At 41.5% G+C, this 15,586-nt stretch overlaps 1 protein-coding gene across 1 annotated transcript in view; it reads right to left on the bottom strand.

Annotated features, from left to right (window-relative positions):
* The window catches only part of LOC149467398 (sodium- and chloride-dependent betaine transporter-like), a 55,594-nt gene that overhangs the window by 8,129 nt on the left and 31,879 nt on the right, over positions 1–15,586 (bottom strand). The window contains exons 5-8 of the mRNA XM_089671763.1: positions 13,368–13,449; positions 12,018–12,150; positions 5,920–6,054; positions 45–148 (exon numbers count right to left, since the gene is read on the bottom strand). Of these exons, the coding sequence (XP_089527889.1) occupies positions 45–148; positions 5,920–6,054; positions 12,018–12,150; positions 13,368–13,449 (454 nt within the window). The remainder of the gene's footprint in view (positions 1–44; positions 149–5,919; positions 6,055–12,017; positions 12,151–13,367; positions 13,450–15,586) is intronic.

Below are 15,586 nucleotides of genomic sequence, written 5' to 3'. Positions count from 1 at the left end.
TTCTTGCAGAGTATAATTGCATACATTCTCCTTGTGGATTATACCTGTAACAATTGTAGTTATAGGGATTATAGCTTCCAATACCGACAGTAAAGCCCATTGTGATGGCATAGGAGTAAAAGATTTGCGTGCCAGCATCTATCCACACCTAGAGGGAAACAAAAAAATCTTCAAAGTATCAACCACTAGAAGTTAGCATACTGATTATACATGACAAAAAAGAAAAAGTAACTTCAGGAAAACACGCAAAATTCAGTAAGCAGAAGCTTAGTCTTTTATGCTTAATTATGGTGAAACTCAAGTTTAATTGCCCATTTAAAAAGAAAAAAAAAAAACAGCTCTCAAAAAACCCATCTCCTATTCTGTACTGCCCTCTCCAAGGTCCAGGGCTGCTAGTATTTTTCTGTTAAATTATAGCCAGCTATACAACCCATTTCCTGAGAGCCCAGGCCATCATGAACCTGCCCTATGAGCGTGTGTTATCCACTCCAGGCTGGGCCCCCAGGAGAATGCTGAGAGAGTAGCTTGATACTGTTACAGTACATGGTGCTGCTATCTGCAGCCTTTTGCAATCACCCAGCACTAGAGAAAGAGGACCTGTGACATCACAACCTGACTGGACTGAACAGTGCTAAAAATATATATATATATATATATATATATATATATATATATATATATATACACATATACACACACACATATATAAATATATATATATATATACACACACACACACAGCAGGTAAAATTAGTATGAAATTTAATATGAAAGATATGGCAATAATATAATATGAAAATATGAAATTTTCACCACATGCTGATAACAACCGATGCAATCCATACATGCAAAGAAACCAAAACAAATTAGTTCATAAATTAAGTTATGTGTACTAAATGGAATGACACAGGAAAAAAGTATTGAACACATGAAGAAAGGGAGGTGCAAAAGGGCATGAAAAGCCAAGACACCAACTGAAATCTATCAGTAATTAGAAAGCTAACCTGCCCCTTGTCAGTGCAAATTAATATCAGGTGGTTCAGTCTCAACAAATGGCCTATAAAAAGGTGTCTCATTACCAAGGTGGCACACAAGAAACATCTTACGATTGGTGATGGCAAAGAGCTCTCTCACCATAAACCGGCCACGACCAGGTGCTTCACAAGATTTCTGACAGAGGAGTGAAAAGAATTATCAGAAGAGTTGTGCAAGAGCCAAGGACCACTTGTGGAGAGCTTCAGAAAGACCTGGAAATTAGCACGTACAATTGTTTTAAAGAAAACTATAAGTAATGGACTCAACTGCCATGGCCTGTATGCACACTCACCGCGCAAGACTCCATTGCTGAAGAAAAAGCATGTTGAAGCTAGTTTAAAGTTTGCTGCACATTTTTGGACAAGCCTGTGAATTACTGGGAGAATATAGTCTGGTCAGATGAGACCAAAATTGAACTCTTTGGCTGCCATAATACACACCATGTTTGGAGGTCAAATGGCACTGCACATCACCCCAAAAACACCATCCCAACAGTGAAGTTTGGGGTGGGAACATCAATGCTAAAAAAATATATTTTATATATATATTTATATATATAGATATACAGTCAGGTTCATAAATATTGGGACATGGACACAATTCTAACATTTTTGGCTCCATACACCACCACAATAGATTTGAAATGCAACGAACAAGATGTGCTTTAACTGCAGACTGTCAGCTTTAATTTGAGGCTATTTAAATCCAAATCAGGTGAACTGTGTAGGAATGACAACAGTTTGCATATGTGTCTCCCACTTGTTAAGGGACCAAAAGTAATGGGACAGAATAATAATTATAATTCAAACTTTCACTTTTTAATACTTGGTTACAAATCCTTTGCAGTCAATTACAGCCTGAAGTCTGGAACGCATAGACATCACCAGACGCTGGGTTTCATCCCCGGAGATGCTCTGCCAGGCCTCTACTGCAACTGTCTTCAGTTCCTGCTTGTTCTTGGGGCATTTTCCCTTCAGTTTTCTCTTCAGCAAGTGAAATGCATGTTCAATCGGATTCAGGTCAGGTGATTGACTTGGCCATTGCATACCATTCCACTTCTTTCCCTTCAAAAACTCTTTGGTTGCTTTTGCAGTATGCTTTGGGTCATTGTCCATCTGCACTGTGAAGCGTCCAATGAGTTGTGAAGCATTTGGTTGAATATGAGCAGATAATATTCCCGAAACACTTCACAATTCATCCGGCTGCTTTTGTCAGCAGTCACATCATCAATAAATACAAGAGAAGCAGTTCCATTGGCAGCCATACATGCCCACGCCATGACACTACCACCACCATGCTTCACTGATGAGGTGGTATGCTTAGGATCATGAGCAGTTCCTTTCCTTCTCCATACTCTTCTCTTCCCATCACTCTGGTACAAGTTGATCTCGGTCTCATCTGTTCATAGGATGTTGTTCCAGAACTGTGAAGGCTGTTTTAGATGTCGTTTGGCAAACTCTAATCTGGCCTTCCTGTTTTTGAGGCTCACCAATGGTTTCCATCTTGTGGTGAACCCTCTGTATTCACTCTGGTGAAGTCTTCTCTTGATTGGTGACTTTGGCACACATACACCTACCTCCTGGAGAGTGTTCTTGATCTGGCCAACTGTTGTGAAGGGTGTTTTCTTCACCAGGGAAAGAATTCTTCGGTCATCCACCACAGTTGTTTTCCGTGGTCTTCCGGGTCTTTTGGTGTTGCTGAGCTCACCGGTGCGTTACTTCTTTTTAAGAATGTTCCAAACAGTTGTTTTGGCCACGCCTAATATTTTTGCTATCTCTCTGATGGGTTTGTTTTGTTTTTCAGCCTAATGATGGCTTGCTTCACTGATAGTGACAGCTCTTTGGATCTCATCTTGAGAGTTGACAGCAACAGATTCCAAATGCAAATAGCACACTTGAAATGAACTCTGGATCTTTTATCTGCTCATTGTAATTGGGATAATGAGGAAATAACACACACCTAGCCATGGAACAGCTGAGAAGCCAATTGTCCCATTAATTTTGGTCCCTTAACAAGTGGGAGGCACATATGCAAACTGTTGTCATTCCTACACCGTGCACCTGATTTGGATGTAAATACCCTCAAATTAAAGCTGACAGTCTGCAGTAAAAGCACATCGTGTTTGTTGTATTTCAAATCTATTGTGGTGGTCTATAGAGCCAAAAATGTTAGAATTGTGTCCATGTCCCAATATTTATGGACCTGACTGTATATCCTAGATTGTAAGCTCCAAGGAGCAGGGCCCTCCTATCCCTCTTGTATTGAACTGTATTGTTGCTGTATTGTCTCTTGTTATATTGTAAAGCGCTGAGCAAACTGTTGGCGCTATATAAATCCTGTATAATAATAATAATAATAATATATATATACACACACACATATATATATATACACACTATATTGCCAAAAGTATTGGGCCGCCTGCCTTTACATGCACATAAACTTTAATGGCATCCCAGTCTTAGTCCGTAGGGTTCAATATTGAGTTGGCCCACCCTTTGCAGCTATAACAGCTTCATCTCTTCTGGGAAGGCTGTCCACAAGGTTTAGGAGGGTGTCTATGGGAAGGTTTGACCTTTCTTCCAGAAGCACATTTGTGAGGCCAGACACTGATGTTGGACGACAAGGCCTGGCTCCCAGTCTCCGCTCTAATTCATCCCAAAGGTGTTCTATCGGGTTGAGGTCAGGTGTGCAGGCCAGTCAAGTTCCTCCACCCCAAACTCACTCCTCCATGTCTTTATGGACCTTGCTTTGTGCATTGGTGTGCAGTCATGTTGGAACAGGAAGGGGCCATCACCAAACTGTTCCCACAAAGTTGGGAGCATGAAATTGTTCAAAATGTCTTGGTATGCTGATACCTTAAGAGTTCCCTTCACTGAAACTAAGGGGCCAAGGCTGATTCCTGAAAAACAACCCCACATCATAATCCCCCTCCACCAAGCTTTACACTTGGCACAATGCAGTCAGGCAACTACCTTTCTCCTGGCTATTGCCACACCCAGACACATCCATCAGATTGCCAGACAGAAAAGCATGATTCGTCACTCCAGAGATCACATCTCCACTGCTCTAGAGTCCAATGGCGGCGTGCTTTACATTACTGCATACGACGCTTTGCATTGCACTTGGTGATGTAAGGCTTGGATGCAGCTGCTCAGCCATGGAAACCCATTCCATGAAGCTCTCTACACACTGTTGTTGTGCTAATCTGAAGGCCACATGAAGTTTGGAGGTCTTTAGCTATTGACTCTGCAGACAGTTGGCGACATTTGCGCACTTCAGCATACGCTGACCCTGTTATAATACCACTTACAGTTGATTGTGGAATATTTAGTAGCAAGGAAATTTCACGAATGGATTTATTGCACAGGTGGCAACTTATTACGGTACCACGCTTGAATTCACTGAGCTCCTGAGAGCGACCCATTCTTTCACAAATGTTTGTAGAAGTAGTCTGCATGCCTAGACCTTGATTTTATACACACCTGTGGCCATGGAGGCTATTGGAACACCTGAATCCCATGATTTGGTGGGGTGTCTCAATCCTTTTGGCAATACAGTGTATATATAGTATACACAGAGTATATATACACTCATTGGCCAGTTCACTAGGCACCCCTGTTCAATTGCTTGGTAAAACAAATTGCTAATCAGCCAATCACATGACAGCAACTCAATGCATTTAGGCATCTAGATGTGGTGAAGACAACTTACTGAAGTTCAAACCGAGCACCATAATCGGGAAGAAATTGGATTTAAGTGACTTTGAATGTAGCATGGTTGTTGGTGCCAGACGGGCTGGTCTGAGTATTTAAAAAACTGCTGATCTACTGGGATTTTCATGCACAACCATCTCTATTATATTGTTTTTTTTAATATACAAAGGGTGTGGGAAGTGCTTCAAGGTGGGAGCAATGGGGGCTGAAAATTTGGCTGCAAGATGGAGTTCAGCTTTAAGGATGTGAGAAATTATCACCAAAAGTGGTGTAAATCATAGTCACATGACACATTTTTAAATATTTATTCTTATGCATTTTTAATATTGTTTTAAATATAGAGATTTGTATATCCCCCACTAAAGAGAGTTTTGAAAGCCACATAAAAACCTCCATCTGTTCTGAACCACCTAAATGTATTTTTCTGTTGTTGTTTTGAACTGTATCAGGTTACTACTGTTTGATGTATGCTGGCATCTAGTGGCAGTTTTGGGCCACTACACTTATTTACTCTGAAATTTGGTATTTTGTTCGGTCCGCCCCGTTTAGTGTTAATTCAACCCTAGCTAGACCCTCTCTATTTCTTCCATGTTCCCTCAGTCAGTGTTAGTTCTTTACAGAGACATAGCTTAACAAAGTCTTTGTTTTCGTACATTTCAAAAGACCAAAAAAAATCCACTAAACTCCAATTATCTGAAGTAAAATTGCATTGGATTTATTATCTTATTAAAGAGTTAAGCTGGCTGTTGATGCTGCCAAGTCAGCAGGTGACCATGCTGCCTGGACAGACTGGGTTTATAAATGTATGTGATTGCATAAAGCAGCATTTGGATCAGAGCAGTTTCTTTCTCAACAGCTGTTGAGATCAGATATCAGCCACTTGGTGGGTGCATTGTTTTCAAAGTCAGCTAATTCATAAGCATGTAACATGAGAAATAGCAGTAAAGCACAGCCATTTTTTAATGCTGCAAAGTAGAAGGCAGACCCTGAGCATTTACTGAGCAAATATGAGCACATTTACATGTATAAATACAAATACATAGAATTAAATTATTTTAAAAAAATCAGTATGGTTATTTGCATCGTGATGGTTACACAGATCTACAGTATATATTAAAAAACTGAAAAGGCTGTAAATCCTATATAAGGACATGTGTTTGCAGCTCACCTGAGGGTCCTTAAGCCGAGAAGTATCCGGGTATATATAGTACTTTATCCCATCATACGCTCCAGGGAGCGTGACCCCTCGAACAAGCAGGATAACCAGCATAAGAAAGGGAAAGGTGGAGGTGAAATATACGACCTGCCCACAGACATTGGAAGCAGATGGTAAAAATGCAATAATGATGTTCTATTATCAAAGATGTCTTTCTAAAGATTAATGAAATGTCATCTTGTAATAATAACCACATTGTATGTCAAACATCCAACAACTATAATTTTACACTGGAGCGTTTAAACAGTCACATCACCTAGAAAGTGACACTGTGAAAGGTGCCAGCAAAGCTAAAGAATTCTTTTAAAAAATAAATTAATATCTATTTAACCACTTGACCACCGGATGATTTACCCCCTTCACGACACAGCATTTCTTTTACTATTTGGCACTGCACTTCTTTAATTGGTAATTGTGCGGTCATGCAACACTGTACCCAAATGAAATTTATATAATTTTTCTATTCTAATAAAAAATATCTGTTATTTCCTACTACAAACCATATCCAATAAAAAAAAATAAAATCTCTTCATAAGTTTACACCTAAATGTATTCTGCTGCATGTCTTTGGTAAAAACAAAAATAATTCCAATAAGTGTATGTTAATTGGTTTGTGCGAAAGCTATAGCATCTAGTATGATATATATATATACTGGAATTTACGCCGTTATGACACTGTACTGGTAATGGCGGTGATCAGCAACCTATAGTGGGACTGTGATAGTGTGACAGGCAATCTGGTACTACCCGATGCTGGCTGGGAGGTATACTAACTGACTAACTGACACTGGCATCAAAAGTGACACTAATACAGTTATCACATGTAATACTGTACACTGACACTCTAATAATTACACTGGCACGGAAGGGGTCAACATCTAGGGGAAATCAAAGGCTTAATTGTGTGCCTACCAATGTGTGATGTGTGTAATTTTACTTTACTATATAGCAGTTTTTTCTCCCTGCTATGCATTCCCTGTATATAGAGTTCTGTGTGTTTGTTAACACAGAACTCTCTAAGTGATTGGACACAGCTGATTTCAGCTGTAATCATTGGCTGAAATCAGATGCCAGACTCATGCTGTGTCCAATCACAGAATAGGTCAGCAGGGGTCATGCGCACACATGCATGCCCCAAACTCTGTGTCAGGGAGTGCTCAACAATGGCTCTGAATTCCGGGAGCTGTGAAATCACTCATAGGCTCCCGTAGCTCTGCTGTAGTCAGCGCTCTATCCTCTGCAGCAAGTGCTCACTGACACAAAAGAGCTATACCTGAGTAATCACGTGACCATACCAAAGTGTATTAGGTAATAGTTAAGTATACCTAACTTTTTATACAGGGTAGGCAGGATATGTAGGAAATGAGAACATTTTTAAGAAAAAAATGATTAGGTTTTTTTTCCATTAAAGGTAACAAGAGCATCAGATGTTTTACAATTTATCTCCCAGGTTTTTACATGTGATCATAATGCAAGGTCTACATTCAACATATTCTACAGTACATGCCCCCAAGCAAAACACAAATATTATGGTTTTGAGTCTCCAATGTTCCCGATTGGTAGGGGTACTAGACAGGGTTGCCTGCTTTCCCCCATACTATTTATTTTGGCTTTGGAACCCCTTGCAGAAGCTATTCGTATGCATCCTGATATTAAGGGACTGGATGTTGCCGGTTCTCAGCATACGTTATCCCTGTTTGCTGACGATATATTGTTGTCAGTTACGAATCCGGGGGTTACTCTGCCAAACCTACTCGCTGCTTTGGATTCCTTTGCTGCTCTCTCAGGCCTTCATCTCAACCCTGCCAAATCTAAGGCCATGTCTGTTACCCTTTCACCGTCGGTACTGGCGACTCTGAAACATTCGTTCCCTTTTCAATGGCTCTTGGTCTTGCCATAATTTGCGGATTAGGCTCACCCCAACTTACGAAGGACTTTATCGGACTAACTTCCCCACTGTTTTTAAGGATTTGACAGAGAAGTTGTCCTCCTGGACTCATTTGCCGCTTTCATGGTACGGTAGAATCAATGCGATTCATATGACTTATCTCCCCAAATTATTGTACGTGTTTCGAGTTTTACCAGTCCCTGTCCCTTCACATATATTGCGTATTCATCAGCGGAAACTTCTGTCTTTTATCTGGGGCTCCACTCGACCCAGAAATAACAAACAGATTTTATTTGCCCACAAGACTGAGGGAGGGTTGTCCGTCCCGAATCTTCAGGCTTACTATTTAGCGGCTAATATTGCTCCCTTAGCCCATCTTCACGCATCTCGCAATATCCCCTTGTGGGTTACTGTAGATCTGATGGACTTCCACCGAATACCACTCCCTTCTTTGCCATGGCTTCCCCCTATTCATCGCCCTTCACCTCTTAATCCGACGTTGACGCACAGGCTTCGACTGGATTCTATCAAATATTCTGCTGGTCTAGTTTCCGCCAATCTGCCTTTGCTGCGTTTGCTCCATAATCCATTATTTCCCCCGTGCCGTGACAATCCCAGACAGTTTGCATGTTGGCTAGCCCATGGCTTCCACTACGTGCATTCTGTGCTTTCTCCTCACTTATGAGACTCTGCATTCCTCTTATGATATTCCGTTGCGGGAGCACTTTGGCTACCTTCAACTCCGCCACTTTATCAATACATTAATACAGGTGCATTCAGGACCCTATAGGCTGACCCCCTTTGAAAGACTTTGTAGACATAGACCCCATGCCCCGGGCTTGATCTCTCTTGTCTATTCAGTTATTATTTCTTATAGAATGCCCCCGGTTCGTTCTTATCATCAGCATTGGCAGTCGGGGAGACTTGGGAGAAGTCAGGATCAGCAAGACTGGTGGATCATGACCCAAGCATTGTCTAAATGGTCTAGGACTGTTATTATTTTAGAAAATGCCTATAAGGTTCTTTATAGATGGTATTACATGCCTGCATGTCTGACTCATTTTATCTCCGCATACTCCCCTACTTGCTTTCGGGGTTGTCAACAAATAGGCACCATGGCCAATAGTTGGTGGACTTACGTCAAGGTTTGCAGACTGTGGATCAGAGTTTATGCCCTTCTCCGCACTATGTTTCACACAAACATTAAGCACAACCCATACGAGGAGCTATTATTTAAACCATTAGTGGGCCTATTTTTTTGAGGACACCGCTGGATCCCTGGACAGGTAAGTGTCCTTATAATAAAAGTCAGCAGCTACAGTGTTTGTAGCTGCTGACTTTAATTTTTTTTTTTGGGGTGGGGGCGGGGGTTTAAGTTCATGATGAAGCAACAATGAGCTTATAGCACAGTGGGGAATGCTGCCGACAAGATAGAGCCCATTCACACTTGTGCGACTTTGGGGACCAAGGTTGCATGACAAGTCGCAACCATGTTTCCAAATGAATACCATTCATACCTGTGTGACTTCAAGTTGCAGCGTTCCTGCACTACTTTGGTCTGACTTTGGGGCCATAGATTTTAATGTAAACCCTTCAAAGGAGCATGAAAGTTGTACCTGAATTATATACATGGGACTGGTGTGCAACTTTGTACAGCACAAAAAATCATACTTTGTCAAAGCCAAAGTCGCACTCATCCAAAGTTGCGGCAAAGTCACATCAAAGTTGCGGCAAAGTCGCATCAAGTCACACAGAAAATCACACGATTTTGAAGTTGCACAAGTGTGAACGGAGCCTTAAGGAAAGTTGAAAAATAACAGAATTACTGGCTGGATCATCAGGTGAAAAAAAAACACATTTAAGGATTAGTAAACGGCAGTATATTAAATGCTTTGTTTTTGGGGTTAGACGTGCTTTAAGCCAACTCATCATAACATGTCTTGTAATACTTGGTCTATGACTGGAATTTGTGTGCAGTTTGGTAATGTCATGCTATCTAAAAAATTATAATTCTCACATGGTTTTGAACCAAGGTCTTGAAGCTCATACATTCCTTATTTGACTGCCGTTTCTCCAGAGATCCTTGGTACATCTTATTACACCTTAAGGCTACGTTCACACTAGCCTTGTGTGCAGGTGGCAGAGAGGCGTTTGGGAAGCGTTTTTACCGCTTCCCAAACGCCTCTGCCAATTCTGCACATTACAGCACATGGTGCTGTTCTAACAGGCGCGTTTGCGTCGCGTTGCGTCACGGCAAAACGGACGCCTCTGGTCGAGTCAGGAGGCTTTGAAGCCTCCTATTCTCGTCTATGGTGCCGCTCCGCAAACGCCCGGCCGGCGTTTGCGGTGCGGTTGCGACGCGGTTGCAGGGTGTTTGCGGAGCGGTAACACCACTCAAATGCATTATAGGCGTTTGTGGGGCGTTATTAACGCTCGGCAAACGCCTAGCAACCGCCGCTAAACCGCACATGCGGCGTTTGCGGAGCGTTTGCCGAGCATTAAAAACGCTCCGCAAACACCGGACCAACGCTTGCCAAACGCTATAGGGGGGTTTGGCAAGCGTTGGCAAAACAGCCTAGTGTGAACGAGCCCTAAACCCCTTGATTTTACGAAACCCCAATTCAAACTGGCAACCTACGTTTTGTTAGTGCAAAACAGACTATTGCCACAGTCTGGAAGAAACTATTTCTTTCCTTTGAAGAAGTTCGTCAGCGGGTCGACGGGTTTTTTATCAATGAGAAACCAACCAGCATCCTGCTGGACATGCAAAATAAATTCTCCTAGATATGGACCCCATAGATACAATACGCCCATTCGCCACTGTCCATGGAGAGCTGCACCTCCTTGTAGCAGTCCAGCTTTGGGGTACTGGTTCTCAACATTCATTCCCTTCCCCTTCACTCCACCTCTCCTTCCAACTTTCCTACTGTGGACATCCTTCCTTCATCTTTCTTTCTTTTTCTTTTTTGTGGATCATGTTGTTTATTGAGACTTGATGGCTCAATGATACCTACTCTAACTTAGACTACAAGTCTTGTTTATTAAGCTCTTCCCGTCCAGCCCATGTCAATAAATGGCCAGATGGGAGCGCTGCCGGTGCAGGTGGAAATGTCCTCCCGTATCCATTGCGTGTGTGCACTTTCTGAGACCGCGCGGCACCGCGATTGGTGCCCGCTGTGTCTGGAGGACACAGCAGAACACAGACCGCTGTACGGGACCTCTGTGTGAGGTCCCGATTCATGTGCTCACTGATTGGCCAGTCAGTGATCACATGAATAGTAGTAAACAAGATGTCACTTCCTGACATCATTGCTTACTACTTGTGAAATCTGTGAATGATCACAGAGGTCACATGGTACAAGGCTATTCACAACAGTCTTGTACCATGTGACAAGCTGTGACCAATCACAGCTTGCACAGTATTTCTCAGTGGCTACAAGAATGCAGCCAGAGAGAAGGAGAAATGATTGCTTTTACAGCTTTTATGGGTGTAAAAGCAGTCAGTGTAAAAAAAGGAAAAAAAAAATCTTCCTCGCCCCCCACAAGTAGTACAGTGTCACTATGGTGACACTGTACTGCTAGGGTGACTGTATGTTAAACAAATATGAATAAATAAATAAATAATAATATAACAAAATAAAATAAAATTGTAAAAAATACATTTTAGCCAAGATTTATGAAGAAAGATCATTTATTTGCAAAATTTTATAAGAAAAACACCTTTTTTAAAAATTATTTGGACTTTTTCATTTATATATAAAAAAAAATTCCAGTGGTGAAAATACCACCGAAATAAAGTTTTATCTGTCTCACAAAAAATGCTAAAAAATTAATATGGGTACAGTGTTGCATGACCACGCAATTGTCATTCAAAGTGTGATAGCACTGAAAGCTGAAAATTGGCCTGGACTGGAAGGAGATGAAAGTGTCCAGACATGAAGTGGCTAATATACTATATATACTGTTGGATGTTTTTACATTCTCGGCAGCTATGTTCCTGCTGTTTAATATCTTCTTGGATATTTCAGACAGTTTTATTATGCTCTGTTTTAACCCTCACATTTTTTTTCAATAAAAAATGTATTAAAAGTGAAAAATGATAATCTGAATGGAATGGATCTTTTAAGTCTGAGAGATAGAGTTACATAGAGTTTGACCTCACCTTCCCGGTGGATTTGACCCCCTTCCAGATACAGAAATAGCATATAATCCAGCCGAGGAGGAGACACAGTGCTAGCTCCCATTGGATAGATCCAAGATGGTGGATGCCCTCTGAGATGCCCAGAGTTCGCCTCCTAAAAAATGACGTAAGACCCATTTTATACATCAGCATGAGTTGGGTTCCCATTGAGAGGTAACAACGGATGAAAAACTTGAAAACAGGTACACACTGCTTTAGCAAATTAAATATCATTCAGTTAGGGTTTAACTTTAAAGTGTTATTAAACCCAATCCCAAATGCAAAAATGTCATATATTGCAGTTTACTAATCCTTAGCTGTAGTGTCTGCATTATTTTTCTTTTTTTTTTCAATTCAATACAAAACATATATATAAAATATATATATAACTTTCATGTAAATCAATCAATATTTTTTTTACCAAAGACATGTAGCAGAAGAAATTTAAAAAAAAAATTATTGGATATATTTTATAACAGAAAGTTAAAAATTTAGTTTTTTTTCAAAATTTTCAGTCTGTAATCGTTTATATAATAAAAAATTAAAAACCCAGCGGTGATCAAATACCACCAAAAGAAAGCTCTATTTGTGTGGGGAAAAAAAAGATATAAATTTAATGTGGGCATGACTGCACAATTGCCAGTTAAAGTGCCGAATAGCAATGTGCTGGTCATGAAGAGGGAAAATTCTTCCGGAGCTGGAGTGGTTAAAGAGTGTTAGAACCTCTATCTGCTTTTTTCCATCTGTGTCCCATTTGGGAGATATCCCTTTACTTCATGTCCTGTAGACACAACAGGAAGTGAGAAGAAATCTCTCAAGAGTTGGTGGAATGCTCTCTTAGGGCTCATTCACACCACACATTATGAGTTAATGCGTACATAACATGTGCACACATGTCAACATTGGTATAACACATTGTAGTGTTTTTTGCCCCTTTTTAACATATATGTAATTATGATGCATTACAGTATGATGGAACACACTTGTTAAAATGCACAATGTTCTTCTTGGTGAGACCCGATCCAGAGGACATAAGGCAAAATGCCTTGTTCTTGCGTTGGGATAGCATTGGCAAACATTGACCAAAGCAGCCCAACACTGCACTGCAAGATAATTGTGACCAGAACAATTGTCCCGATGGAAGATTTCTCCTTGATTCTTGTTTTTGTGACAACACAAAATTTGCATTTCTTTCAATCCCAGTAACAGTGGTCACCAGGAAAAAAAGGAGAGGGTTGATCCCACCAATAGGGACACAGTATAATGTAAATGCAGTTATAAATGTCACCTCTTATTAGTACACACAATAAAGGACACTTCTCATTCACTTACTCCCAGAATTCTACCTCCGGGCTGGTCTGATTGCTGCTCTTTGTCCAGTTTTCTGCCTTGTTTACAAACTCCACACAGTTTTCTGCAGAATAAGTTATATGAGATAGGTTATCCGAAAGCTAGGTGAACTATACATTATATATTGCTCAAAGTAACAAGGCTGAAATATGAGTTCAATGCGTATCTAAGACCAAAACCAAAAATACAATATGTTGCAGATTGTAAGAAGGTGAAGTCTGTTTTCTCCACTGTAGGTTGTGCTTGACCTGAGTGGTACCACAGCCTGGAGGGGAAGTCAGGAGAAACCTGATTTCTCTATGGTTTCCTAGTCCATGAAGGCAGCGTTCCAATTAGCTACGCTGCATTTAGGTGACCTCTGATGGCGATCTTGGGTCAGCAGAGGCTTTATATGTCCCTGCCCCCAAGTTATATGTCCCTGCCCCCAAGGTTAGAACAGGGGAAGAGCACCTGTCTGTAAGGGAAAATATTAGCGGCAGGCAGGGCTGTCTTAATGCATGGGCACCCCTGAGCACTGCTTAGGAGCCGCAGGTGCATGGGGGCCCCAGGATAATTTTGCATTACATTATATTTGTCAACTTGCCCAGATTTGCTGGGACAGTCAGCCTTTTTAACTAAGCTGTCCTGGGATTCCCCAGGCAGCATCCCAGAACCTGGACTGTGCCCTCCTTATCCAAGTATTGTGCCCTCCTGACTTCCCCTGTACTGTGTCCTTATGACTCCCCCCCCCCCCCCGTACTGTGGCTTTTGTGTTGATTAGTCCTTGATTTATGGCATGTTGTCTTATTGTTTAAAAGTTCCAGATGAGTAGGGACAGGCTAGGAACTTACTATCATGCAAGGAAGCCTCCCCTTTTTGGAACCAGGCTGGCCACACTCCACCCTCTGAAACAGACACCGTTGGTGTATCTCCTCCTTCTGGATCTCTGAATTTGAACTGAACTGTGAGCTTTTCCCTAAGTGGCGCTCTCCCATTGAGGTGTCTGTAATTTGACATTCTCTTCAATACAAGTTCCAAGTTTTATTATCACCTGACATTAGTAAAACACATTGCAGTCTTTACTGCCATTGCACCACGCTACACCTACCCACACGCTGACCAGTCCCTAGGCCTGGTTCACTCCAATGCAGTTTGCATTTTGTCCATTTTGCGGTGCTTGACATATTTTTTGATGCATTTTGTATTTTTTTGGGGCCAAATGGTTGCTGGGCAGATTAAAAACATAGAACGCATAAAAAAAACTGTGTGAAAAACACATAAAAAATGCACTGTATGTGTTTTCTGCAACGCCTTGATTGAAGTCTATTGAACCAAAAATGCAACGTTTTGCATTTTAAAAAGTCTCTGACCCTTTCCAGAAATGCAGAAGCACAAAAAAGCATAGATGTGAACGTGTCCCATAGAAAACCATGGTAAATGGACTGTAGTGAGTTTCTGCATAAAGCACTAAAAAACGGATTGGTGTGAACCAGGCCTTAGATATGGTGGATGCATTCATTTTCAGCGATGTTCCTACTGGCAGTCCCGCTCTCCTCTCATCCTGTATTCACAGGCTTTACTGACAGCAATGGGAGCCATGGCTCCTGCTACTGTCAGTCAAATTCTGTGAGCAGGGAGAGGGAGCATTGGGAAGCAGAGCCACACTGTGCATGTGTCTTACAGCTCAGCTTGGTAGCGCACTTGCATGAGTGCCCCCATAGCAAGCGGTATGCTATGGGGGCACTCACAGAAAAGTAAGAGCAGAGGGCAGGGGCAAGAGGATCCCAGAAGAGGAGGTACGTGGTCATTCTGTGCAATACCATTGCACAGAGCAGGCAAGTGTACAATGTTTATTATTTAAAAAAAACACTGAAGCTTTACAATCACTTCCGCCTGGCAGTACCAGGGTCGTTGGTTCGAATCCCAGCCATGGCACATCCTGCCTGGAGTTTGCATGTTCTCCCTGTGCCTGCGTGGGTTTCCTCCGGGTACTTCGGTTTCCTCCCACACTCCAAAGACATGCTGGTAGGTTAATTGGAACCTGTCTAAATTGGCCCTTGTATATGAATGTGAGTTAGGGACCTTAGATTGTACGCCCCTTGAGGGTTAGGGACTGATGTGAATGTACAATATACAGTGGGGATCGAAAGTTTGGGCACCCCAGCTAAAAATTTGTATTAATGTGCATAAAGAAGCCAAGGAAAGATGGAAAAATCTCCAAA

The sequence above is a fragment of the Staurois parvus genome, unplaced genomic scaffold (assembly GCF_062004578.1).
Source record: "Staurois parvus isolate SC_StPar_1 unplaced genomic scaffold, SC_StPar_1.0 ptg000114l, whole genome shotgun sequence".
NCBI classification, from domain to species: Eukaryota; Metazoa; Chordata; class Amphibia; order Anura; family Ranidae; genus Staurois; species Staurois parvus.
The sequence above is the reverse complement of the archived record's forward strand: the minus strand, read 5'-3'. Positions and strand labels throughout refer to the sequence as shown.